We start from the raw sequence: 27,986 nt of genomic DNA, 5'->3' as shown, positions 1-27,986 counted from the left end.
CTTTCAATAACAAAACGTCACAACACGTTCGAGTTATTATTCAAGGGCATTCAAGAAGTTGAGGGTAAATGTAAAAGATCCGCCATTGATTAGTAATGATGGAGAACTCGTAACCAGCGTCAGTGAACATTTTATTGGAAGAAAAACTTCAGGCGTTCTGTCGAGCGTCCGTCCTGCTTAACGGGGGCGTCAGACTGGAGGGCGCTGCGGAAAGGAAGGACAGCCTGTCCCCGATCGTCTGCGGTCCATGAGGGAGAGGAAACATGAAGTTCGCTCAGCTTTTGATGAGAAGTGGATCCGTGTCTGGGATACCAAAACAAGTGGAGAGGTTCTCTAAGTTCTCTCCCTCTCCCTTGTCCATGAAGCAGTTCATTGACTTTGGTGAGTGTGTTGGACCTTGAACGTGTCTGGCTTCTTCATTTAAATTCCTTTATTTCATATTATTCTCTTTTTCAGTGTGATTTGCAACGCAAATCAAAGACTAAGGCAATAGCAGCAATTACAATACAGATGCAGACCAATAAGAACGTCACATGATTTAGTAATAAACAACAACAACAACAAAAACAAACACCTTAATTCAAATATTATCCTGGTTAGATTTGGGTTTACTATATTTCCCTCATGTAATGTTTTTTAAAATCTTCCTTTTCTCCACATTGTTTACTTTGAAATTAAAAATGCAAACTTCTTGTAAAAAAAAAAACTCAATAAAGACATTCTAAAAATCCTGGATAGATTTTGATTAATATTATATTACAAAATGTTCAATATGTTGTTTCTTCGTTCGTCAGAATGGGGTTGAAGTTTATCTGCTGCGCTGATGGTCTGGAATGTAAAAAGAAAAAGGGTTTTCTCTTTACATTGGCAAACAAACCTCTCATGTTTCTGTTGCTTTAGCACAATTTACATATAAAAAATATATTCTGGATTGATTTAGAGCTTTACATATATAAAAAGAGCATTTTTTTTCAGTATGGAGTCTAAATGAGACTTTAACTCAGTAATTTTTCACCCTATCTTCCACATGTGACCACAGGCTCGGCCAATGCTTGTGAGAAGACCTCATTTGTGTTCCTGCGACAGGAGCTTCCTGTCAGATTGGCCAACATTATGAAGGAGATCGATTTCCTCCCTGACAAACTCCTCAGCACTCCATCCTTAAAGCTCCTCACCAGCTGGTAGGAACTCAAGCTTCTATCGTTTTAAATGTCAAAAATACCAGCGCGATAAATTCGAATCTGATGATGACCTGGTAAAAATGTTGCTGTGACAATCCCCTCCGGCCTCGGCCAGCTGTTCTCTCTGCAGTCGCTTGTCGCTATACTTGGAACATACTTCAGGATCTCTGTTTGGATTAGATCTCGCCGTCCTTTTTGTCATGTTTTTCTCACTGTATTAATAGATTACGCAGACGCTCTGCCGTCACGTACCGTGAAGATTCAATCCAGACAATTCCACACTCTTCACAGCAGCGCCACCTTTTATTTGTTGTTTATTTGTGGTCACAATCCTTGAGTCAGGTAGACTTGTACCAGCATATGTGAGTCTGTGTCCACACACACACACACGTTACAGTTCATTGTCTGCCTGTTCTGAATAATAAAATCATGCAACCACACATGTACAGTATGTTTGTAATAATGATTATGTGTGTTTGGGGTTTTCAGCGTCTCATGCTGGATGCTTGTAACAGATGAACGCTACATTTGATCACATCCTCGTGTCTTCGTCTTCTTTAATCCTCTAGACATGAAAGAATAGGAGCTCACTTTAAGAATGTGTAAATAAGTCCCAGTAACTTTAACCCAAACACTCTTATGCCCCAGCATGTCTGTCATCTTTAGAGAAGCGACGTTAAGTACAATATGTTCATTGTCTCAACGCCACACGAGTGTCTATATTTGGCCACGTGTCTCCTGGACTGAAACTGTCTCCTTTAGGGAATCCCAACAAGCAGGTTGATCTTTTACTTTTTAATATTGTTGAGTGGGAGGGAGAGGTGATGTCTCAATGTGTCCTGGCAAGCATGTGCAAATACAAGCAGCAGGACAATCTATTTCAAGATGCACATCTGTTCACATGACAAAACCTAATCCAAAATATGAGAGTTGAAGGTCAGTTGAGGTCCAAAGTGCACAGGAATCACAGCCACGCCGCTGTTGATCTTTCACCCAGTAATTTTTTATGGTGAGCTCAGCACTCACGTCTCCCACATCCACCGACTTGTGGAAAAAGTTTTGTTTAACTGTCAAAATCTGATGTAATAAGAAAGTGACAAATGTATTCTTGCTATATTTATATTTACTTTCTCATTCTGGTTTGGATTTTTTTTAATTACTGACAATTGTGTTGTCTCTATCAGGTATTCCCAGAGTTTGTTGGAGCTGATAGATTTTTTAGAAAAAGATCCAGATGATAAAGGTGTTCTGAAGAGGTAAGACTCGACATGTTTCCTAAGCATAACCCTAACATTGTTACTGTCTGGTGTCATGTTTTATGGACATACTTTGTTGTAAAGCTCCAAACATCTGCTGTCAGACAAAGATAGAAGATCTGTTTCAGTGTTGCTCAAAAGCCTCCATTTACTGCTCAATTAACACCAAAATTTCCCATTTTTTGGTAAAAATTCATTAGAGAAACAATTTCTTTAATTTTATTTTGGGGACCTACTTAGATATGTTTTTCCTCTCAACATGTTAAGTATTTCCAAGCACACAGACATGCCATACAACGACTGCCTTGGCACATTCCAGTCGCAGAACTACAGGTTTAAGCCTGACAGCAGAGAGGAAACTGTCCTGAGGTTACAGAATCAAAGTTTTTCCTCTGAATGCAATCCTTTGAAGACAGTTCTGTTGGAGAACTGTTCTATATTCTCAGTCAGATGTCCTGCTATCATGATCTGGGTCTTTGACTGGTCTGCTTCTTTGCCCTTAGCTTCACACAAGCTCTGGTAAACATCCGTAATCGGCACAACGATGTGGTGCCCACCATGGCTCAGGGAGTGGTGGAGTTCAAGGATGCTTTTGGCGTGGACCCCGTCACCAACCAGAACGTCCAGTACTTCCTGGACCGCTTCTACATGAGCCGCATCTCCATCCGCATGCTCATGAACCAGCACAGTCAGTATAGCACTCAGTGACCGATTGTGAGTCTATCAACACAGTTGTGTCATTAAATGAAGCTCTAGATCTAGAAAATAGTGCTGACGAGTGAATGTCTGACATGTCATACGTATTTTGTGTGTATTTAATGGTTTGCAAAGGTACGATTGTAACGGTAGACGGTGAACCCTGTCTGTTTTTGTGTTTTTTGAGTCACACAAGTTTGTTGTATTGCAGCATTGATCTTCGATGGCAGCGTGAATCCAGCCCATCCCAAACATATCGGCAGCATTGACCCCAGCTGTGACGTTGTGGAGGTAGTAAAAGGTAATAAATGATCTTTCTCAGCTCCAGTACTGCAATCTATATATGTATATGTACACACACACACCCAGTCAGCATACAGAATGTGAATAATAATCCTTATCATGATGTCCAGGGTTGTAAAAGTGTTGTTTTAGCTTCAGTGGGGTGTCTCTGTTTTTAAAGTAATCACAGTGGCTTTTTGGTTTCACTTTCCAGATGCCTATGAGTCTTCAAAGCTGCTGTGTGAACAGTACTACTTGACTTCTCCTGATATGGAGGTCACGCAAGTTAACTGTAAGTTTTGCAAAACAAACATCTGTTTCCATTTAGAAACTTCTTTTTCATAAACTCAACTTGATGTCCAATGCGTTTTCTTCATTTATGCGTGGGGTCTTTTTATCGCTGAGCGACTAACCAGAATTTAGAACCTTTATTGACTTAATTTTCTAAAGTGATCTGATTAATACTTTCCTCAGTGCGTGACTCAAGAAGTGTTCAGACAAATATTATGTCATGTCTCCACCTTATTAAATAAAAGGTATTCTGGCCTTGAGTTGAAACGAAAGTGCATTAAAGGAGACATGTCAATGATCTGTCTTCTGTCCTGAACTTTGTATTTTTTTTCTCACAGCCAAAGTCCCTGACCAGCCCCTCCACATTGTCTATGTTCCATCCCATCTCTATCATATGCTGTTTGAGCTATTCAAGGTACGACACACACACATACACTACTTCTTACCCTTCCTCCACTCGCTGTGTAATCCGCTGTGTTCTCTGTCAGAATGCCATGAGAGCCACGGTGGAAACCCACGAGACCAGTCTAACGTTGCCCCCGATCAAAGTCCGAGTCTCCCTGGGAGAAGAGGACCTCACTATCAAGGTAGGTGAGGACGTGAGATAGGATGTAGCTTCTGTTCAAAAAGTGATATTAGACCCAGAGAGAAATTAGTGTTCAGATTACACCGTGGTGTCATTAAAAGCTGTTGAGATGAGATTGAGGTGTGCTTGCCTGAGAAATAATGAGAGACTAAAATGTGATTCTAAAAATAGCTCTCCTTTCTCTTTAGATGTCTGACAGAGGAGGTGGAGTCCCTTTGAGGAAGATCGAGCGTCTGTTCAGCTACATGTACTCCACCGCTCCCAGCCCAGTCCATGAAGGCAACTCCCGCAACGCACCTCTGGTGAGACCGAATCTGATGTTAAAAACGCAAAAAGGCAATTCTTCAAACGTATCACACCATAATCTGACAGCCTCGCACAACTTAGCATTGCTAAAGCATGGCTTGTTAGCTTATTACAGAGCAGAAGGCAGGCAGTCAGCGACTTTTAATTCAATTTAACCGCAGCCACATGAGAAACTGAAAGTATCTGTCTAGTGTATGTGCTTTAAAATTTATTATTATTTCTTTTTTTACTATTTTGGAAACTAGGCCAGATATATGAACCTGTGTGGATGCTCTCACCCTCCTTAGGCTGGTTTTGGATACGGCCTGCCCATCTCCCGCCTGTATGCCAAGTACTTCCAAGGAGACCTGCAGCTCTACTCTATGGAAGGCTACGGCAGCTCAGCTGTCATATATCTAAAGGTACCCCCCCACCCCCCCAATCACCACACACTATAGGGAGGTTTACCGTCACATCATACAACAGGGGATTTCGCCTCAACCACCATGTTTTGGGGTGCGGCAGATTGAACCGATCAAACAGGGACACTGTCTCTTTCAATTACAAATCAGGAAGGGCAAACAGGAGCAGTCAGTTAATTACTAATCTGTGACTTCATTCACTTTATTATGGTAATTGATTTTGTCTCGAGCAACTCCTGACAGGTCACACGTTTGAAAAGGATCCATAATACAGTTTATGCAAATACAAAAGTTTTAACATGTACACAGCTGGAGGAGGCGCTTCTCTATGCTGCTGTTTTGTTTTGTTTTCATGGTGGAAAATCCAACACTGGTAGAATACAACTCTGGTGTGTATTTTTTACTGCATTCTGAAAGCCAAAGAAATAAGACTTGTGACACAGCAGCATCTACATCAAGTGTGACGTTACACATTAGGGTCAAGCAGAGCTACCCAACTGTTCTTACTACACTCGATCAAGAAAAGATGAACCTTTGCAGGAAGGACTCATACGTCTCCTTGTGCTTTGTCCCACAGGCCTTGTCCTCAGAGTCAGTGGAAAGACTTCCTGTTTTCAACAAGTCAACCTTACGGCATTACCAGTCAACCACAGAGGCCGACGACTGGTGCATACCAAGCAAGGACCCAAAGAAAATGGGCAAGAATGAAAGGACACGATGATGGAGGGCTGAGGGAGGAGGTGCAGGACGCTAATGTAGTTTTAATCAAGAGTAGAATTTTTCTTCTTAGGCTTCATATTAGATGAAGCGGATAAAGGTATGAGTGCTGTTGGACAAAAGTGGGAAATCTTTTTTGAATCTAAAAAAAAAAAAAAAGCATCTGAGTTAGCCTTGAAGTAATTTAAGACATGTTCCCTGCGTTTCGTCTCATTGGTACAGTTACACGGTCGCACTGTGGAACAAAGCAGCTGTCAGCTGTTTGTGTCCACGCAACTTCTTCATTTCACCATCTAAACTGACAAATTAAACTTGGATGAATGTAAATACTGGGTAACTTACGTTCTTGCATTCTGGTCAAGTGTTCATCCTTGTCCTGACAAACCCAGCTGCAGCTGGCTGAACTGGGGTCAGTTAACTTTAACCGAACGAGAGAACATTAAATAACAGGCACAAAGTCTGCTTCCCCTACATCCCCACATTTCCACTGTGTTTCACATACAGTTGACACGATAGATATACTTCAAAAAGAATTTGCACTAAGTATGCATAGTAATGGCAATATTTTTGCTGCAGTGAAATCAGTGAAACAGTCACATTTTCAGCATCAGTATCAGGTATTCTGCTCATCATAACCTCCTCTCTCGGCACCGTCACCTTCAACCAATGGAAGCTCAAGTCATAATTTAAAGTCCGATCATTGTAAACGTCGAAAATGGACTGAAACGTGTAGGAAGAGACGTGCCTTCAGTGGACAACTGTCCAAACAAGGTGTTTTGACACCTTTGATGTTAATATGTCTGGTTGGTCTGTAAATAATTGTATTTTAAGTGTAACTGCCACCAAGTTAACGTGAACCGTAGAAACAGTTCTCCTCTGTTGGAGCGAGTGTAAGTTTAACCGCAGCACGAGCACAACAAACACTTTTTAATCCCTTTCCCATGTCGTATGATGACATCTGTTTTGCAGTGATGCATGTGATGTAAATTAGATGAGGATTCTTTTGTGAGAAGCATTTCAGAGCTACAGGATGTGAGATCCAGTACTACTCCAGTTTATTGTAGCAGACACAAAGAGATGCATTCCCAGCCATACTTCAATGCAATGCACTTCTAAATTATTCTTTATTTTTTGTAGAGAATGTTTTAAAAATATCCATGCACCTTCATAGTGTGATTTGAGAACCTTTCATGCAGTATCATTTATACTTCACAGCTGAAAAGACCAGCGAATGTAGAAAATTAAACTTTTATGAATGTTTTGACATGTAATTTGTGACTACTGTACTTCATTTATACAACATCCATGAATTGTAGTTGTAATCAGAAAGCCCCCCACCACCACACACACACACACACACACACACACACACACACACACACACACACACACACACACACACACACACACACACACACACACACACACACACACACACTGGAGCTTGCTTTAGGAAACTTTGCTCTGTTTGTCAGTTGCAGACACAGTCCAGCGGCTCTCTTTGGCCGGATGCCAACAGGGGCCCTGAATGGAGCTTCACCCTTTCATTAATACACACACTGTAGAATTATCGGCGTGGCAACAACAACAATCCACTCTGAAGATCTGTAAGCTCTCAAGAATGAGAGAATAAAAAGTAAAAACAAGCTCACAGCAGTTTCAGGATCACTCCAACATTCTGCTACGATTAAATGTGTTTGTGTTCTCAGCTGTCCCCGAGGCGTTTTACACAGGGGTCATTCAGGGCCAACCTTCCTCCAACCCGATCACGATATTCACAGCGCACGGAAACACGGCGGCAGCAGGATGGATCAGTTCATGAACGTTTGTGAGCAGGAGGGGAACACCAACCAAATGTGTCCTTAAACCGTATTTGCGACGGCTTTTAATTTTCACAAGCTTATTAGACAATTTGTAAATAAAATATGAAGTAGATGAATTCATATTGCAAAGAATTATAAGTACTACTGATCTAATTATTATATCACAATATAATGATGAACAACATTATTTTTTATTACTTGAACATATCTTTTAAAACACTTTCTGATTAAATCATTTGTGTTGTAGCATTTTCAAAAGCAGGGCCTCAAGTGATGGGAGATTATTTCCAGTGGATTATTAGTTTTAAATCTGAATAATTCCTGTGTGATCTATTAGAATGCTGCCTTGTTCTGACAAGCATACATTTTGCCTCTGCGTGGCTGCGTGAGCAACCCTCTGGAAAAATGCACTTGATTTGAAGCACTTTGTCAAGTGTTTACTCTGCAAATAGTATGGCGTGATGACAGCAGAGAGCCTGATGGCAAACATTGAGTCAGGTCACCAGGTATGTTTGGATCTTGTGTGTGAAGCGGAAAGACAACTCGGTTGTCAGGTCAAATGAGACTGAAGGTATTAAAACAGCGTCATAAAATAGTTATATTCTGGTTGCATTATCGGGGTTCCTCTTCAGGAATGATTTATTGTGCAACAACAACACCAACAACAACACAAAAAAACCTCAGGGAATGGTAGTATGCATATTAAATAAATTAAGGCCTCATGTGTTCCAGTTAGAAACATTTCACTCTTCGGTCCTCATATTAAAGTCTTTTCATCAGTACAGAACCCCATCAGGTTCCAGTGAGATGTATTTCTTCATGGGGGTTGGCAGAGGCAGCTGTGCTATTCCCCTGTGACACAACCCACCCAGGCTCGACCTGATGGCGCATCTGGTCAGGTGAAGCAGGCTGCGAGGTGTGTTGGAGCAAATGGCGAATAAGGAGTCGTAGAATTCTTCATGACGCTGATCAGCAAAGACAAAGACATGAATGTGCAAATCAAATACACTGGAGCCATACTTCACGCTTCTCGTGTAAACTACCTGAGTGTTTAAATACCTTGTAGCAGTCCTCTGGAATGGCAGCTCTCCACTTATTTGTGGGCTTTAAGCGTTCGTAAGAGTTAGCCAGGATTTCCACCACCTTGGGGTAGTCATGGCAGGACTGCAGCACCTGCAGGAGACTACATAGCATGACTTTACAGCACAGGAACCCTGCAATTATCGTTTATCAGTGTGTAAATGTTATAAATGGAGGTAGTGTGGTAGGTAATGTACCTTGTGGAACTGTGGTGGGTAGATCCTGGCCGCGTTGTAGTTGAGCAGCAGTTGATAGCACAGCTCAGGTATGGCCATGGGCCTGACGTCAGTCACCTTGAGGAGATACTGGATGGGGGCGCAGCCATTGATGTCCATGGCTCTGGGATCTGCTCCGGCGTCAAGCAGCATCTCCATCAGGATGTGATCGCAGTTCCAGGCGGCTTTGTGAAGAGCTGTTTTATGGTCCTCTTCTTGGAGGTTCGGATCTGAAACAGTCGTGAGAGGGAAAAAACCTCCGCGATTGAACATGTTAGTAAAAAAAAAGAAGCAAAAGTCGCTTTTCAACAACTCACCTGCCTTGTGGTCGAGCAGGAGGCGACAGACGTAATGATGGTCTTGGCTGTACGTTTGCTCTTTGCAGTCAAAAGCCCAGAAGGCTGCAGTCAACAGAGGAGTCTCCTGGCGAGAGTTTAACGGATCCACCGTTGCTCCGTGGGCCAAATAGAGAGCCAGCAGCTCTGGGATTCCAAACCTGGCTGCTGTGTGTAATGGTGTGTCCTCATAACTGTTGTGGCCGGGCATATTGATTTTTGCACCTTTATGTGAACAATGCAACAATGGTTATTTTGTTTTTTAGATATGATTTTCACATCTACAAGTGAGTACTGTGAATCCTTTTTGTCTGACCTTTGAGGATGAGGTGCTTGGCACAGTCCACAGACTCCCTGGTGATGCAGTAATGCAGCGGTGTGTGTCCGCTCAACGACAGGCTGTTGACCTTTGCATCGTGAGCCAAAAGCAAGGCAACGCAGTCACTGTTGGAGACCTCGCAGGCCACATGCAGCGGCGTCTTCCCGTTGGGCATCTGGTTGACAGCTGCTCCTGCCTGAAGGAGCATCAGCGCCGACTCCAGAGCGTTGTACATGACGCATACATGGATTCCCATCGCCCAGGACTTCTCTAGTTTGTAGCCCGGCAGCCAATATCCTGTAACATATAAGACAGAAGACTTGAACCAGGATCCCAAAGAGAGATGTGTTCCAGTTTTATATGTTGTTTCTGACTGGCCTCAGATTTAAGTTATTTAAAAATTTAAAAAGTATTGTTATGTCAATTTTTTTTAACATTAGGACTTTTTAAAAAACTGAATCTCCCATGTTTTGTCATTCACAAATAAATCTGTGGTTTTCAACATTAAAACTTAAGACCACATATACCTGTCTCGTATTCACTGTAAATTTACTGTGTTTCATTCTAACAGGTCTTCAGCTCCCCCTAGTGGAGATATGATGGAACTGGCCTCCTAACTATTCAGAAGGTTCTTACTTTTTTTCTTCTCATCCTATCATCTAATTTATAAAGGCATTGTGACATTAAAACCATCTCATAGTTATGATGTGGATCTCCTCCTTACCTTGTTTGTAGGAGGCCAGCACCATGCTGGGGTCGTCCACCTCCAGCACAGTGTCAATGTCTAGTTTCCCTGAGTCCAGAATCTGCACGACTTCCTGCACATCGTCGGTCTGCAGGGCCTTCAGGAACTGTTGCTTCAGCTGTTTAATGGCCAGTTGTCTGGGACTCAACTCCTCCATGGAGTCCAGAAATGAAAGGCCTCTTTCCTCGAATGGAACTGCCGAGCCAGTCGGCATGGACACTAACATTCTCCACACAGCATGGAGTAGGTTAGAAATAAATGCACAGATAGCAATAATGAAGTTGTAAAACACACCCCAACAACAAACTTTGCCATTAGGTGTGGGATGTGTATGAGAAAAGGAAAACGAAAAGGGAAAAGAAGAGCAGCAACAAGTGGCAGCAGGACATCGTCAGAGGGGAGAAAATAGCCCTGCAGTGAAATAAGGCAGAATAAAAATAGAAAAGAGGGAAGGAGGGACATACGTGACTCCAGGCCTGCCATTCTGCTCAGATCACACACTGGCCACATGATAAAAACTTAAAGCATTAATGAAAATGACTTGTGGATGTATATGTTCCTGTTGAACAGCAGTTTATCTTTAGTTTTTATATATGGGTGGTTATGTGAATGGCAAAAAAAAAAGAAGAAACAATTTGTAGACAGTGGCTGCACATTTTATTCAGTGTGACAGATAGCTGCCCTTCAGAATTTTGAAATTGAGAAAAGAGAGGAAAGTAAATGGGGAGGGGAAAGGAGAAGGAGAATAAGCACAGCTTTCTCAAAGAGCAAAAGCGAGGCAGGCAGTCTGCAGCGATGATCTGCTGCTCTTTACCTACAGACAAAAACCCTTCCAGACACAACACATCTGCTGTTGAGAGCCCCATGGTCTCATCCATACACCTGTTTCATCATGCCAGGAAGGTTCAGTCAAGCACATAGAAACCCCCCCCCCCCATAATCACATTTAAACCTTTCAGCCTCCTCAGAAAAAAACTGTGCCGGAAAGACAAAATAGAAAACAAGTGTCTTGGTGTTACTAACAGCGTATTGCTCTCTGTTTTAACTGTACATATACAAAAGCGTCAAAAGAGTGCCATCGGCTGACCCGTTCAACATGGGAAAGGGGGGGGCGGGGATTAAAGACCGGGTTCAAGTGTTACAAAATATTTCATAAGAACACAACATGAGCAGTTTGTAGGAGCAGCACTACGGTTGTATAAGAGGAAACCACAAACACAAGTAGGCTGTGTTTTCTACTCATCCTTCATTCAACAACCATTTGAATGTAAATCACTTTTAATGAAAGGTTTTAAATATGTTTTGGCAATAGGAGGTAATCATACAAATCTGGATAAATCATTATTAGATGTTAATAATACTCTCATTTTGTATAAATTATCATAAACAGCAGTCAATTAAATACAGAAATAAATAAATAACATTAAAAGATCATGTGATATCTTGGAGGTATCTGTTACACACCTACTATTCTTGTTCTAAAACCTTTTAACAGTGCATCAGGCAAGGCCCTTAAGACAAAAGGGAACAACAACCAAAGCTGCCTTTGTTTCTATCATGGCGACGCTGGCGTCTCTATTTCACCTACGGAATGATTCCCGGCAGTGATAAAGAAATAACAGGGAACACGTCTCTCAGCGAGCTTCATAATCCTAACAAACAATTGCATAAAATACATTTTAAAATAAAATTAAAAGGTTTATTTCTATAATCTAAGAATTTAATCAAAGTGTTTCATACCTTACTGAACCAGTTTCTCAAGAAAAATAAAATTACATTGCATCTGTGAGGTGCAATTTCCAGTGTAACACCATTGTTATTATTACCAGGTACAACAATCTTTAGGACAACTTCTATATGGCAGCATTCCTAAATATTATTCAAATCAATTCGTATGGGAATCCTTCACATGTCATTTTTATGAAAGGAAAAATGTAACCATAAGAAATGTTTAGTCTAGTGTATATGTTTCAACACTCACACAGAAGCAAGTCGAGTGCAGAAAAGTTCTACTAATCTAGATTTCCTAAAGGCAGCAGCAGGGTTTTGCTTTATTATTGGTAGAGAATATAAAAAGAGGTCAAAAGCAGGTTGCAAGTGGAGCCAAAGCATGTAAGTTTCATCCTATTCATCCTAACTTTGTTCTTGTGGTGCGGGTTTGGTAAGTTACAAATTCTGTGAATATATTGTACCTGAAGAGTCCAATAGAATCTGTCCAGGGAGCACAGCAAGTCCTTGCTGGCAGTCGTATTAAACGAGTTGCTTCTGTATGGTACACATAGGCTGTGAGGAGCATCGGGCGAGTCAGTACAGCGGTTACATTTACAGTGTTTGCACTTTCAGAGCTCTTGTACCGAGTTTGTTTCTGCCAACGAAGGTTGGTTCTCTCCTCGGCTCCAGCTTCAGTGGTGACAGGAAGCAGCAGGGGGACACCCAGAGGTGGGACATGAATACCGCTTCATACACTGAACCACACAGGCCTGACCAACTCAGTCAAAGCAACAGAGCGATTTCACAGATGTTTCTCAACGGCGTGTACGCTCCATCAAAATGGCACAACAGACGCATATCTACTAGGGTTTATTACTGTACATGTACATGGCTTTCTGATGCCGCTGAGGGTGATGTGGGATGATGAGGATGAGGTCAGGTTTTCACAGGTTTGCTCTGGATATAAATAAATAAATCTGACTTGTAGAGATAAGACTGCAAAATAAGTGAACGAGTGAATTCTCAAATGGCTAGAGACGGAGGGTAGGCATAGAACGAGGCAAAAGAAGTGGGCAGCATTCTATGATCCCACCGATCATTTTGGTTTAACTTGCTTGGAGAAAACGTCAGTCTGCGTCTCTGTCAGCTGGATGTGTAGCTCCACCCCAGAGGACTGTTAAACTACTGATTCATCGGCAGGATCAACTGACATTCAGTTCCTTGAGATGCTACTTGGTGGGGTGCTACAGGTAAGCAGGAAGTGATGAAACCAATCACTCCTCCACGCTTTCTTTGTACGCCTCTTTTTGCTGCTGCTCCAAGTCTGTTTTCCGCGCTTTCTCGCGATGTTTCTCCAGTTTCTCTCGGTTCCTCTTGGCTTTCTCCATCAGAACTTTAAGGTCTTTGATTTTCTTTTTGATCAGGGCACGATCTTGGGATGAAGTAACTCCAAGGGCCTGAAGCAAAGAATGTTGATATCTGAGAGTTAGACATAATTTTTATGCATTAACAAAATAAACATTTCTGAAAAGATCTCTTTTGTGAACTCAAACGTAAATCTTGTCTTCACTCTGTGTGATGACTTTATCTGTCTGTCAGTTTTCTTACCTTGAGATCGGGGCTTCCGAGCTGCAGCAGCTGTTCTCCATCTATGTTTTTGGCAGTGAATTCTGGGATATGGTGTTCTAAGTTTAGCCCTGTGAGCCAACGGGCAACTTGCTGAGACGTCCAGTCTGCAATGCTTCGGTTCTGCCACTGATGCTGCTTGGAAAACGATGCTTCATCGAGGATCTGCATTACAAACCACACGGATAGAGACCGATGGGGGAGGAGAGAATGAAGATGACGACACTTTCCAAATGCAACGAACAGCATCTGACCAACAGTGTATTTTCTACAAAACACTACATGATGACGATGAATGAAGAATGGAGTTCAGATGAAATCAACAACACATCGAAAACCGTTTCAGAGCAGCGACTCTAAACTGTAGCAGCACGTAATGAATGATGTGGGAACGAGGAAGACGAATGGCTTCTACTTAACAGACAGAAAGTCTCACCTCATCATCTATCATGTCCAGACTCTAAAAGCAGCAGCATTGAAAGCAAAAAAAAAAAAAAGAATAAAAGTGACTGACTTTGAGAATAATGATTAAAAACTGGTTTTCACTTCAACTTTTAGTTTGTTTTCTGTTATTGGATGTAAAAGAAGCAGCAGAGATATGAGGAGCACTGGCAAAAATGAATAAAAGATTGTATTTTAGAAGAAAAGATTACTTTTGCATTTAAATGTACAATATACGTCATTCAGAGTTTTTAAAAAAAATCATTTGTTTGCAGTTTGCTTATTTTTTTTGTGTCCGTTTTTCTCAACATATATTTTTTCTAAATTTTTGACGTTCACACCTGGGTTCAGTACATTGCCTTATGAACATGTCTCATAATAGAGTAGACTTGATTGCTTTCTGTACTCGTCATTTGAAGTATAAATAAAAAGATTTTGATTTTAAAGAAAATCTGAGAATGACATTTGGTTTTTAGTGTCTAAATGTCAGAAAACACAATAGTGAAGCATTATTACTACTCCAAAGCATTGAAATGAAAATATTACTTACTTACTGACCACTGAAAATCCACACTTTACTTCAAAAGACTCTGATACCTTTATGTCTATGGAGTCTGTCAATTAATTCCTGCAAAGCTGCGGAGTCAAAACAGCGAACGTCCACAAAAAGCACGCATGCGTACCTCATCTGACGACAGCACCGGGGCCTGCAATCGTCCAGACATCTTGGCTTCACTCAACAGCCCACTTATCTCCACAGAGCTGCTGCTGCTGGCACTCTGATCATCGCTCAGAGTGGGTCCCTGAGAAATCAACGCCACAATTAGAAGACCGGCGGTTCAACCCAACCGGTCCTGAGGCTGGAGCAAGTTGATTAGTTGGAGTGCTTCTCCATTTCTTTTCATCAAACAGAAAGATTTCATGAGGAGTGAATGAATTGAAAGGCTCCTAAACATGCACCACAATGATTGATGCACTTCTCTCTAATATTTGTCAGTTAATAAAAAGTACTCAGACATGATTTAACATGATTGATGGACTGGGACAAGAGGATTATGCGGTTTTCTCCTTTTTCTATTATCACAAAAACTGTGAATGTGATTAGTTTTTTGCAGCTGAAGGCTAGTCAACTCCAAAAATCTCTCTTTCTCTTTTGTTGATACTGATGGAATGACAGATTTAAGGTCCAGGATATGAACTCTCACATCCAGGGAGAAGCTGTAACTGCCAGATGTCATGAATAGAGTAGTTTGACATTGAGTAAAGGTTACAAAACAAAGCGATTTGCTCAGGGGAATCTTAACATTGGAATCAAATCTCAGAAATCCTCATGCAGTTTCTAAAACTGATATTTTTTTTACATTGTCATTCCACGTTTAGTTAAGATTCAAGAGATTTTCAGAATGACATAAAGCTTCTTATGGATTTTTTTAGCAATTAATAAAGCAATTAGGAATTTCCATACCAAAAATAACTGTTTTCATCTCTTGAAGAATAAAATCACCTTCATGTCAGTGGACTGATGTTTTATTTAATAAAGAAACACAAAATAATACAATACCAAATAATAAGAATAGGAGAAGAAGTGGGGCCATGTAAGCGTGTTCTGTTAAACAACAATAAGAAAAGCAGCCATATAAGCGTGTGAGAATAAATATATACTGAGTCAAATAAAAAGCCTGCACTGACTGGACCTGCATGGAAAATTATAGAGAGGCAGAAAAGTTTCCGTTATGTCTTCACTAACAAATAGCTGTGAGTGTAATCATGATGTTTTCATCATACAGTCGTCACCACACCTCTTGTACCTTGGTCTTAAGTTTCTCCAGACTGTCCTCTGCTGATGGCTCTGTGGCGCTACGAGTTGGAGAGAGAAACAGGGAGATGATGAAGACTACTGTACTGTAGGGCATTGTGTACAGATTTGTTGTCTGTGATGGAGAAGTGGTGAATAGATTTAGGGAAATTCCATTCAACGGTGTGGATCCTGAAAACTTTTTCTCATCTTGACCTCGACATGCACTCTGAGCACCTTACTATCTATTTACCTATTGCCAGGCGAGGCTCTGGGATCTTTTGTTTTCCTGAGGGATGACCTGGATGGAAGAAAAGGTAGAGTTATGAACTCTGGTTAGAAGGACTGGACTAATCCAGTTTGTAATCCAGATTTGTTTCACAGAAAACTTACAATAAACTCATCAGTTTATTTTGCTACATACTGAGCATAAATATGTCAGCCATATTCTCTTGCTTCTTTCAGTACTGATAACGTGACTTCAAAATATGTCCCGTAAAATATATAAAAAAAGAATTTATAACCAAAAAAATAACAGAATAAACCATAATAATTGGCAAGATTATCCTGCAAAACATCTTTGATTTGTGACTGCTGACATTAGAACAACTAAAACAGTCCTCCCTCCAAAAGTCATTCTACACAGATTCCTATGCTTACCTGTTTTCCTCCAGACCGTGAGAGAGGCTTGACATCACCGGCGGACAGGAACCTGTGATCAGAAACATCCCATAATGACATTACTTCAATTGATGTCTGATTTTCTTAGGGGTGCACATTGAACTCACCATCCTGAAGCGATCCTGCAGTGGACGGCTGGTGCAGTGCTCTTCTGGGGGAACTTTCCACGCTTCCAGGGGCTCTGAGAGCTGCAGCTCCATCATCACAACAGCTCGCGCTACGGATTGAACCGGGACGGCTGTGCGCTGGACTGCCGTGGCCCTCTGACACCTAAAGATAGTAAAGAGGAGAGAGAAGGAAGACGAAAATGAGAGGAAGTGCAATCAAAGGAAAAGAACTTTCTGTGTTGTAGTCCAATCTGGAAAAGTCAGCTGACTATCCACCATTTCTAATTCCCTCCTCTCTTGGAAGCTTCACGCTGCCAGGTTTCCGTGTTCCTGCCAAAGCCGATCCACTTTACGAACTAATATTTTCTCCAGCAGAATTAAGCGACAGCATTTGCCGGAGAAAAGGCTGTCATCCAGAAACAGACTGGCTGTTATTATCACACTGGTAGCCACAATAAGTTGTGACAGACTCAATTGGTGTCGCAGAGCAACACGCAGCAATTAATCCATTAAACAAATAAATTGACTGGACAGGGGTTAAAGACACACAGAGCACACACAGGACACACACCCACACACACCAAACCAACACCCACATATTAAACTGGTCTAATGAAAATGATGGAACTTGCTTTGTATTAAATTCTCTCTCATCAGAGCTGATTGAAAATTTTTTTAAACAAAAATCAAACAAGAACCCTGAATTTATAGTAAAACGTGTTTGTTTTAAGACGCACCTCTCCCTCGATGGAGCTCAGGCTGTCTCGGGTGACTCCTCTGTAGGCCTTCTTTTTGCTAGGAGAACAGGTGGAGACCTCCTTCAAGTCTGGAGACACAAACACACGAGGAAACTAAGCCTGAAACTTGTGATTTAGCTTTGACTTTAACTTGAGTAATCGTTCCTCAAGAGCATTTGTCCATTAATTAGTGAGGCTTTCCTTAGAAGAAGAGGCATGTCAGGTGGTCGTTTCACCTCCATTACTGAAGTTTATGAAAAATACACCACTCAGTTAAAACATCAGTTATTTCCCCAAACGTACCAGAGAGTAATTTGGTGGGTAATTATCCATTTCCCACTCATTCAAGGATAATGTCAGCAGATTTATCTTCTCCTCCCCCAATTCTCTCTCTTTCACCCTCTCCCCATCAACCCTGCCATTTTTTAATATTACATAATGGGGCTGCATTGTTCGGATCAACTCGTACCCAATCATTTACAGATTTGATGCTTCTCTGGGAGCACTCTGTTCTGACAGATGTGGTCGCTGATATAAATCCAGCAGAGCTTAAAAAGACTGGGGGAGAACAAAGCCGGACAGATGTGCTCAAAAGGGATTATGTCTGCTGTTTGTCTGGGGAGGAGCAGAGCGAATCAAGGGACCAGCAGCAGTATGTGTGACAGCAGAACAGGACATCAGCATATTATCTTAGTCAATTCCATGTTCTTCACAAGCAAAGAAGGGCAGACAAAATGCAGAGGCTAAAAAAGTAACAATGTCGAAGTGAATCATGGGATACTTTAAGGGAAAAGTACACTGAGTAAACTTTGAGGGTCTGTGTAATACTGCTGATGTGTAATTATGTGGTTAAACTAGTAGTTAACTAGAAAATATGTGCAGAGCAGTACAGACTAATTAAAGATTGTATAAGATTGTGATTTAGTCTGTGATATGTCGATGTCTTGTCTTTAATCTTGCTATGCTGTGTGTGTGTGTGTGTGTGTGTGTGTGTGTGTGTGTGTGTGTGTGTGTGTGTGTGTGTGTGTGTGTGTGTGTGTGTGTGTGTGTGTGTGTGAGAGAGAGAGAGAGAGAGAGAGAGAGAGAGAGAGAGAGAGAGAGAGAGAGAGACAGAGGCAGAGATGTTACAAACGTGACAGAAAACAAATTTTCCAGGTCTGACCTGAGAGGGTCTTTAGGGGTACAGTGTATTAGATACGATAAAAAAACAGTAAAGTTACTCTTCTTCTTTTCCTTTCGGCTTTTCCCTTCAGGGGTCGTCACAGTGAATCAGTTTCCTCCATCTAACCCTGTCCTTTGAATCCTCTTCTCTCACACCAACTACCTTCATGTCCTCTTTCACTACATCCATGAACCTCCTCTTTGGTCTTCCTCCAGGCCTCCTGCCTGGCAGTTCAAAACTCAGCATCCTTCTACCAATATATTCACTATCTCTCCTCTGGACATGTCCAAACCATCTCAGTCTGGCCTCTCTGACTTTATCTCCAAAACCTCTAACATGTGCTGTCCCTCTGATGTACTCATTCCTGATCCTATCCTTCCTGGTCACTCCCAGAGAGAACCTCAGCATCTTCATCTCTGCTACCTCCAGCTCTGTCTCCTGTCTTTTCCTCAGTGACACTGTCTCTAGACCAAACAACATCGCTGGTCTCACCACAGTTTTGCACACCTTTCATTTCATTTTAGCTGAAACTCTTCTATCACACCTGACACTTTTCTCCACCCGTTCCATCCTGCCTGTACACGCTTCTTCACCTCTTTTCCACACTCTCCATTGCTCTGGACAGTTGACCCTAAGTACTTAAAATCCTCCACCTTCTTGACCTCTTCTCCCTGTAACCTCACTCTTCCACTTGGGTCCCTGGGAAGAGAGGAAAACAACTGGCCGGGGCCAACCGAAGATGAAGATTTGTCCGTCAGCAAAGCTGAAACTCTTTTTAAACTTTAGATTCTGCACAGATTAATACATGTGATTTGTTGATTCACTTGTTTTGCATACAAAAATTGAAGCTAGTTGTATGCCTCATTTATTTATGCTGAGCTATGTTGCCGTTCTCGCTGCAGCTTCATATTTACTGGAGAAACATGAGAGAATCTTTTGATCTGACTCTTTCAGTTAGAAATAAAACATCATATGCTGAATATGAGATGATTGTCTTCTGCCATCTAAAGAAAAACCAGCTGAACAATTACTCAGTGAATAGTTTACAACATACTGGCTCCTAGTTATACAGAATTATTAGGTGAGCATCAGGTAATTCCCGATGCTCAAATCAAAGTAAGAGAACATGATTCCTTAATCAAATAATCTGATTTCAACCATCATAATCTACATTTGCATACATTTGTAGATTTTCACATTTAAATTTGAAAAACTTTTGACTCCAGTGACTGATCGATCCCGGAGGAGACGGTCCATTCACAAGCGCACCTCTGACGGGAGCTGCAGCCTTTGCAGGGCTGTGTTGCTGGGAAGTGAGTCTCTCAGCACTATTGCTGTTGTTGTTGTTAACCTGGATGCCATTCTGCTTCATCAGCTGCATTAGCTCAGATTCTAGTGCTGCAATCTGGAAGGAGACAGACCCGACAAGCACATGAAGAGAAAGAGAAGTGTTTCAACCTATGAAACATCTGACCCAGTCCTTTCAGTTAAAGCATAAGCCCCTTGTGTTGTTACCCAGAGGTTTGGATGGAAGCGAGGAACAGGACGGCACACATGAAAAGATCTGATTTACCCTGACTTGCAGTCCTTGGATCTCCGCCAGGTGAGCTTTTTCAGCATCCTCCAGCCGCTTCCTCTCAGCATCCTCCTTTTGGATAAACTCCACCTCTCTGGAGAGACAAGAGGGAGGGGAGATCGTAGAACACCGAGTTAGTGCTTGTTAACAAAGGACAGTAGGATACACATGCAGTATAGGTATGTGTGCCTGTGTGATAAGGCCTGCTTCATTCAGCAGCTGAAGTTACCATGACACTAAATTTACATCTGAACTGTTTCTTTGCGCCTGCGTTGTCTCCTCTGCAGCTCAGTCTTCCCCTTCATATCAGCATGGACGGGATGTTTCATGTGTTCACTTCCATTTGGCCTGCAGGGCCACAGCCAATTAAAGGCAGTATAAATGGAGCTGAGCATGAGAGGTTGTGATGGGACTGAGCAAAGAGATCAATGCACCCGAGACGCGAGATGTATGCACTGTATTAGAAAGGAGCCTTTGCTTTTACAGTTGAAATTGGAAAAGTCTTGGGCTATAAAAGGAGTTGCTCTGCCTCAGAGGGGGAAATGCAGTAGTTATTGTCTTTTGTGCTCACTGATGCAGGTATCAAAAGCATAATGAATAATTGATCCAATTATTTGTTCTATTTTTAGTTACAATTGACCCATGTTCATTATGTTTCATTTCTAGCTGTCACGTGTTTCTTGGTGAATAAAGGGGGTTCTCTGGATGCATTAAGCTACATTAAACTCTGACAAAGCAACAGACAGGGATGGCAAATTAGAGTGAAACGACGTTCTGAAATCAAACATAGCTCAAGGATGATTATGTTAGGATGACCAGTCCGACCCATGTTCACTCACTTCTGCTGGAAGTCTTTGATAAGTTTCTTGGCTTTGTTGTACTTTTTCTCCAGAGCTTGGTACTGCGCCTGAGCCTCCTTCAAGTGTTCATTGACCGTGTGGCAGAGTGTCTGCGCTTCAATCCAGTAGCTCTCCAGCTTCAACATCCTCTCCTTGTTCTCCTCGATGCTGGCCTTAAGCTGGCTCTTCTCCTTTTCCCAGCGCTGCTTCTCCCTTTCCACCGACGCAAGCTGGAAGGAGATGACAATAACTTTTAGTTACAGTTTTACTGGGATAGAAACAAAACTGTATGTACTTTTTTTTAAATTCCTTAATAGCAACTGTAAAATTAACTTCCTAGAGCAAAATCTATGCATGGAACTCAATCCTCTGTTGTCCCACTGTTCGCTATCCACTTACAAATGGGTTTGAACTCTGATAAACATCTCTCATTTGCTCTCACGACCAACCCTGCAGGATTTTAATGTCTTACCTTGTTTTTGAGCTTCTGGATCTCAGCCTCAGTCACTGTGTGTTTGATCTGGAGCTGTTGGGAGCAGCAGAGGAGAAGACAGGAAAGAAAAGAGAGGGTGGTCAGATAATCAAATGCATGGCTGCGCAGGCTCTCTCGGCTTTCGATACAGTGTGACTGACAGAGGTAGCCAACCCTGTCCCGCCTGACAGTGTCTCAGCTCCAGCTCTGAAACACACTTTCAAACGAAAGGCAAAGAAAGGCTGGTGATAAAAAATAAAAATCTTTAAGGATTTTAAGGGTAAACACATATTTTCTGAGTTGTAAAATGTTGGATGATTAGAGGTGGAAGAGGAGAAAGAAACAAAGAGTTCTGAATGGAAACAGATACCTGTAGTAATTTAGAAGCAGACAACAAGAGGAAAATAATGATAGAGCACACATTAAAATGGAAACAGAGGGAAGGAGCTGGATTTGGAACAAGAGATGTGGAAATTGGAGGGAGCGAGGGCTCTATTAAGTGAGGCAGAACTAAAATATAGTAAAAGGAAGGAGTTATGGGAACTACGGGAAAGTTTGACACAATAAACCAGACAAATATCACGGCTTTCTTTGTGCTTATATACATTATGCACCAGTTCGGATGTTTAGTTGAGATTAATTCCCATCAGGAATTAATCTGTAATTACTTGATATTTGTTTAAAATGTTTAAATACGGACACACCAATCTTGTGCTAGGCAATCTACTGTCACTAACTGGGAGTGCAGTGGGTTCTTGTATGAGCATTCAGTGTTGTGCATGTTTTAAAAATTACTGAGTGTATGTGAGCATTTAAAATTACCAATTCAGGATGTCATCAAATAGTAACTGTAGTGCAATAAGAGCCTAAAGGGGAATTATATATTTTTTTTAAATGAAATATTAAGGGTGGATTTTCTAACTGTCAAAGCACAAGAAAGTGTTTGTTGTATATCTTCTTCCTGTCATTTTTTGAAAGGGTTATTTCCTTGTTGCCTTGCTTCTTCTATCCTCGGGTACAGCCAGCAAAGAGAGACAGGGACAACGTGAAAAATGGAGAGTTCTTTGAACAAAATTGTGTAAGATTCACAATGGGAGCGAAAAGACGAGATCCCAGAGAATGGAACAAATCTACGCTACCTGTGACGAGGCATGCACAGTTTCCCTCAACAGCCCCAGTGGTGCATGAGGTGCAAGCTCAAGTCATTTGTCAAATGTGTCATACAACTATTGTCGCAGTCAGTAGAAAGGCTAAGTGTTATGGAGCCAAAAAAAAAGAAAAAGAAATACTGGAGTGTTCAATCAATATTACCAACTTCTCAGGCACCCAAAAAGCATAAACGAGTTGGCAGCCAGGGATTACATTTCACATTTTACAGCCACGGTATTTATGGTGTGTTCATTATTAGCCACTGTAGCCAAAATTTCCCGAACAGCTTTATGTTGTCAGAAATGTAAAGAGACGTCAGTGTCACATAAAAGCAGACAGACATCCATCTCTCTCCCTCTCTGCCTCTCTGCTCATTTGTGGATTTTAAGGAAACATACTGTAGGTACAAAGGTAAATTAGGAGATTATCACTCTATTGCGTTGGTATCTTTTTTAATTCAACATTCATTTAGTATGAGGGTGGGTTTACTTCTTCTTTTACATCTAGTTTCTTTGCGACTTAGAGATAAATATGATGAAGCCCCATCATATGTAATCTTCACATTTGGATAATAAAAAGCGTGAATAGCGACATGGTTCTTAAGTTTACCTCTCTGAACTTCTGGTAGAGTTTAGTGGCGTCTAACTCCGAAGGAGACAATATGTCTTCGTTCTCCGGCAAGTCGAACACCTCGATGCTCTTCTCCCTGCCTCCCTCTGTCGGTCCTGCGTCCTCCTCATCTGTGGCGTATTCTCCTGTCTGCTAAAAGAGGGAGTACCGACTCAGTCAACGTTTTTCAGACAGACTTCAATAAACAGAGTACAGATATAAAACCCATTTTCTGTTGCATCTTGCAAACAAGACAAAAAGTGCAAACAAAACCCCTCATGGATTTTTACTGTTTAAAATAAATCTACTAAACAGATCAATTAGTTAATATCAGCTTTTAACTCTTTAATGACATTGTTGTGATTTGAGTCTGACAGTATATGACTGAAAAGGAAAGTCTGCTCTCAGCTATAAAACTGCAGCATCTGTTCGTGGTTTCACGTCTCTGTTTCTGTCTACTCTAATTTGTCGATCTCCCAGCTCTCCTCAAAGCCACCCGGCGTGCATCACATTGCTCTGCAAGGCAAGAGACAAGCACAAGTACAAATTTTCCCTGATGCCAGCCTTTTTCTTTACTTTCATTTTTTCAAGTTATGCTGATTTAATTAAATCAATTATGTAAGATATTTTAGAGTAACCAACTTATTAATTTAGAACTTTGTCATAAATATGATTTTTATTAGATATGACAGCTTCAAATTTGACCTGAAAAGTGCTGGAGACACGCAGCACATTGGTTGGACTTGGACCCTGGCTGCAGGTTATGACTAAGCTCTTTGAACATGGGGAACACACTCTACCAGCTGATCTATCGGGGCACTCCATCAAAATTAAACTGATTTGAAAGACTGATCAGACATAGACTTGTTTATTTGAATAAATACATAAATAAATAAAAAATTGAGAAGATTAAAATAGTTTTCATTTTCGTGCTTTGAAATGAGTTTCAAATCACAGGCTCTCATGCCCCATCTATTCCAGTCAGTCTGAATGCTGACACTGTCCATTAAGCCCTGGATCTTAATGGACAGACTGATTCACTCTTTGGCTGATGACCAACAGGGTTAGAAAGTCTGATATTATCTTTGTCTCCCTCTTAACATCATGCAATCATCAAATCATTTCTAGGGTTCTCTCTATCACCCAAAGTTTTTCTTTTATATATATCAAATACAAAAATTTTGCTAGCAATGGTTTGTTTGTTTGTCTGTCAGTAGGATCACTATTAAGTTACGATGTGGATAATATGTACAGTTGCAGAGGTGACAATCACATTGTGACAATCAGCCACATCATTACCTTATCTAGAATGTTTTTATTCTTGGCCTTTGTACATGAGGTATTATATAACATTACTACAGACCTGCAACTGAGATCAGAGTATATCTGTGATGAGGCAGTTAGCTGTCAAATTTGATTGTCAAAGCTTCAATTCTATTCTGAAGCCATCTGTCAATTTTTTCTTGAATAACTATCCAGCTGATAACGGTACCAATGTGATTCTAAATTTCAAGGATAAAATGTCATGGTCAATAAGCTTCCAATTCCGTCTCATCACTGTGTATTCACTTTTTATCATCTCTGACAGTTCATAAGGACATATATACTGGATTTTCTTCATACTTTTCAGAGCTCTTGTTCAAGTTTGTTTGTGATCAACATTTATTCATCATTTGGACTTTGCCTCGGTCATTGGTTTCTGTTTTTGCTCAATGGATTTTAGGTTTGCTGTTTGCTGTTTAGCCTTCTTGTTTGTATTTATTGTATTATACTGTAGTTTACAGCCTGCCTGCTGTCTGCATTTTGGGTCCTCAACCCTTATGCGAAAATGTTGCTTAATAGCAGCACATTCTCTTTGTTTGACATCGTTTAATTTTTATCCTTATTTTGTTTAGTTCACCTGAAGTCTGTCTTCCTGTCATGGCTGTTACAGACGGACCAGCACAATACCCACGCATCGAGTTTTATCTCCTCTCTCAGCATCTTGGGGGTTTTTTTCTACCATTCCCTTTCTTTCCCTCCATCTTCCACCCAGGTATCAGCCCTCAGGCCCAATTTGTTTGCAACCACTGTTGGTGAAGAGTCACATTTTCGTAATTAGCGTGCTTGTTGCCATGCCACCAGCAGCGTACATTATGGTCCTATTTACTAAAGGTGAACATATGCAGGGGTTTGTCAAACCCCAATTTGCATGTTAAATGCATCGCCTGCAGCTACAAGCATGAATCTGAGGAGGAAAGGATGATTTACGAAGAATTCTATTCTTGATGTTTAGAGGCTGTGTGATATTAAGCTCTATGAATGTTTAAAGTGAAGTGTGATCTTGTCAAAATGGCAATATAGGGCTGTGATGGTGTGTGTGAAGGGTGTTATTTGTTGGGTCCCCCTCAGGTTTTTCCATCACTAGCTCTGCTGAATGAATTTTATCCTCGGAGATGTAGAGGCTAAGCCAAGCTTCAAGCCACTGAGGTATTCCATCGCACTTACGTAAATGACACGCTGCTGCGCTTCCTGATAATCAAAAGTCCAACACATCACTTCATGCTTAATGACTCTGTTTTCGTTTCATTAAGTTTCACAGTTAAATCGACCAATAGTTAACATTGCTAAAAAGTTTGCAGATATGTGGATAAAAAAAGGACGAAACACTGCAGATGACGCACCAACAGGAAAACCAAAAAGGCCACATGAAGTTCAACACCAGAGCAAACTGTTGACTTTTTCCTTATATGTGCTGATTTATTTTGACATTAAATCTTTCTCTATGTGGTGTTACTGTCAAGTTTGCATTATATGTTAAATCCTCTTGCCATGTTCACATGATGGTCAAAATGTAAATGTTTCATACCTTTACGTTTTGCATCAAAGTTTGTACTAAATATGAATGTTAAACTGGTCTGAATTTAGGCTAATAGGGCTTATTGATTGCTTATCTATTCATGATTAACAAAATTGGCCCCATTTTTATGACAAATTGCACCTTGTGTGTGTGTTTGTGTGTGTGTGTGCAAGTGGGATTGAGTACACAAGAGACTATCACGTTACACTGACAACAGGGAGATATAACCTTCCTCCTGGTCCCCCGGAGAGAGCTCATTTGAATATTTATAGAAACATTAATATTGATGAGCTCCTTTTATTGCTCCATAGACCCCTTTAATGGATTTGTAACTGCTTTCTCTACCTGTGGATATGATGGAGGCAGATTATGATTTGTTGCGTAAATACAGCAGATATCCAGTGTTTCCATCACCAATTTTATGAATCAAATTCAGATTAACAATTTTATCATTGATGTTGCGTTAATGTTGAGTTAATTGCTGTGTTAATGTTTCTTCCAGGGCTCTGTCTTTCTCCTGCTGCGATTCATACATTCATTACAAACCCAAGTTGTGAAATAATAAACAGCAGGAAGAAAAAAAAGACTAAACTACAGAGTTTATCTAGGGATATAAAAAGGTTGTGTGATTATAGGAGGGCTTGGATGATCTTCTGTGCAATTGTGAGGAGTGTCTTAAGCATGGATGAACTCGACCTTACTTCATATAAGACTGATGAAGACATCACATGAAGAGGTTTCTTAATGAGCGCCAGCACATAAATATACGCCTGAATGCAACTGGTCCTGTGTGTTTCAGTGAGGGCTAGAACTGAACTGAATTACACTTAGCATTGATTTACAGCACTATGGTGTGGGCTTTTGTGTATGCAGGTTGTGTACATGCCTGTTTCTAGACACACGCACGCACGCACGCACGCAAAGCACGCACGCACGCACGCACACACACACACACACACACACACACACACACACACACACAGCATGAGTTGCAGGGCTATGAGCTCAGTGTCTGGTGGATTAAAGCTGCTCTGAGTAAGCAGCAGAATCAGAGGGGGAAATGCTGAGTGATGCTTTCTAGGACTGAAGCTCAAATAGCATCCTCTTACTTTGTGTGTGTGTGTGTGTGTGTGTGTGTGTGTGTGTGTGTGTGTGTGTGTGTGTGTGTGTGTGTGTGTGTGTGTGTGTGTGTGTGTGTGTGTGTGTGTGTGTGTGTGTGTGTGTGTGTGTGTGTGTGTGTCTGTCGTGAACCAGCATCAAAGCCTACCATCAGTTAGTTTTATGCCATTAATAACATAAAACATCAAATCCACAGTCAAGGGGATGGGAAGGAAATTATACTTCACAGTCATGTTCAAAAAGAATGTCTACTGAACTGACATGAATTGCAGGTTTCGTGAGCTTTATTAATAAAAGAGTGTTTCCCTTCGTTGGTCCTGTGTGGTCATTACCTCATCATCATCAGCATCATAGTGAGCGTACTGCTGCTCCAGCAGCTCTCTTTGTCTTCTTTCTTGCTCCAGGGTCTGCTGGATGAGTGTAGCTACCTCACTCTGCTGGCCGGGACGTTCTCGTCCAATCAGAAACCTGCAACAACAAGCGCTATGTTGGACACTCCTGGCAACAGACATGAAGATGACACTAAACATAGCTGTACACTAAAAAAATATATTTATATGACCTTTTCTGGTTCCATGAATAAATATGTTCCACAGGAAGTTAAATCCTCCCTACAAACCTAAAGTGTATTTGAACTCTGCAGCAAACGGTCTCAATAGGAAGCGAAAGAGTAAATGGAAATATAAAGATACACATACTCTCTGATGACTGATTATCTATGATGTGTTAATGCCTCCATTTTTTACTGCATTGTGGTTTATACATGAAGCGACAACCCCTTTAGAGAAACATGATTTCTGACATTTCTTCGGATTTCCAGTGAGACAAATGGGTACACTTATAGCTGGTAGTTATATCCATAACCAAACATTCATAATTATTTATATTTCC

The 27,986-nt window shown here is 41.1% G+C and overlaps 3 protein-coding genes across 11 annotated transcripts in view; 1 reads left to right on the top strand and 2 right to left on the bottom strand.

Annotated features, from left to right (window-relative positions):
* Nucleotides 1-36: 36 nt before the first annotated feature.
* pdk4 (pyruvate dehydrogenase kinase, isozyme 4) lies at nt 37-6,987 on the top strand. 2 transcript variants are annotated; one of them, XM_068333555.1, is made up of 11 exons: nt 37-381; nt 1,040-1,181; nt 2,366-2,437; nt 2,941-3,125; nt 3,345-3,434; nt 3,630-3,707; nt 4,045-4,121; nt 4,195-4,293; nt 4,481-4,594; nt 4,886-4,999; nt 5,577-6,987. In XM_068333555.1, exons 1-11 carry the CDS (start codon nt 264-266, stop codon nt 5,718-5,720), a joined length of 1,233 nt encoding a protein of 410 aa, XP_068189656.1. In that variant the 5' UTR covers nt 37-263; the 3' UTR covers nt 5,721-6,987. The 2 variants fall into 2 exon arrangements, with proteins under 2 accessions (XP_068189656.1, XP_068189657.1); XM_068333556.1 differs by lacking the exon at nt 5,577-6,987 and having other exon boundaries at nt 4,844-4,983.
* A 960-nt stretch (nt 6,988-7,947) lies between these two features.
* On the bottom strand, nt 7,948-10,459 carry asb4 (ankyrin repeat and SOCS box containing 4). Of its 3 annotated transcripts, XM_068333766.1 has the most exons (6): nt 10,213-10,459; nt 9,486-9,785; nt 9,152-9,394; nt 8,817-9,064; nt 8,599-8,712; nt 7,949-8,504 (listed from the first exon to the last, which is right to left on the bottom strand). In XM_068333766.1, the coding sequence occupies exons 1-6, from the start codon at nt 10,457-10,459 to the stop codon at nt 8,316-8,318; spliced, it is 1,341 nt and encodes a 446-aa protein (XP_068189867.1). In that variant the 3' UTR covers nt 7,949-8,315. The 3 variants fall into 3 exon arrangements, 2 of the variants coding, with proteins under 2 accessions (XP_068189866.1, XP_068189867.1); XM_068333765.1 differs by having other exon boundaries at nt 7,948-8,504; nt 8,817-9,394; XR_011038035.1 differs by having other exon boundaries at nt 8,366-8,504; nt 8,599-8,722; nt 8,817-9,394.
* A 2,758-nt stretch (nt 10,460-13,217) lies between these two features.
* The window catches only part of ppp1r9a (protein phosphatase 1, regulatory subunit 9A), a 44,980-nt gene continuing 30,211 nt past the window's right edge, over nt 13,218-27,986 (bottom strand). For 3 of the 6 annotated variants that reach the window (XM_068333757.1, XM_068333758.1, XM_068333756.1), the window contains 15 exons: nt 27,428-27,563; nt 23,138-23,290; nt 21,380-21,433; nt 20,908-21,137; nt 20,066-20,162; nt 19,762-19,897; nt 17,331-17,419; nt 16,594-16,756; nt 16,466-16,517; nt 16,059-16,106; nt 15,810-15,867; nt 14,694-14,813; nt 14,006-14,029; nt 13,552-13,734; nt 13,218-13,400 (listed from right to left, as the gene is read on the bottom strand). In XM_068333757.1, coding sequence (XP_068189858.1) covers nt 13,218-13,400; nt 13,552-13,734; nt 14,006-14,029; nt 14,694-14,813; nt 15,810-15,867; nt 16,059-16,106; nt 16,466-16,517; nt 16,594-16,756; nt 17,331-17,419; nt 19,762-19,897; nt 20,066-20,162; nt 20,908-21,137; nt 21,380-21,433; nt 23,138-23,290; nt 27,428-27,563 — 1,726 coding nt within the window. The remainder of the gene's footprint in view (nt 13,401-13,551; nt 13,735-14,005; nt 14,030-14,693; nt 14,814-15,809; nt 15,868-16,058; nt 16,107-16,465; nt 16,518-16,593; nt 16,757-17,330; nt 17,420-19,761; nt 19,898-20,065; nt 20,163-20,907; nt 21,138-21,379; nt 21,434-23,137; nt 23,291-27,427; nt 27,564-27,986) is intronic. The other 3 variants (XM_068333759.1, XM_068333760.1, XM_068333762.1) reach the window with 3 other exon arrangements.

The sequence above is a fragment of the Antennarius striatus genome, chromosome 14 (genome assembly GCF_040054535.1).
Source record: "Antennarius striatus isolate MH-2024 chromosome 14, ASM4005453v1, whole genome shotgun sequence".
Taxonomy (NCBI): domain Eukaryota; kingdom Metazoa; phylum Chordata; class Actinopteri; order Lophiiformes; family Antennariidae; genus Antennarius; species Antennarius striatus.
Note: the sequence above shows the minus strand (reverse complement) of the source record. Positions and strands in the feature narration are given on the sequence as shown.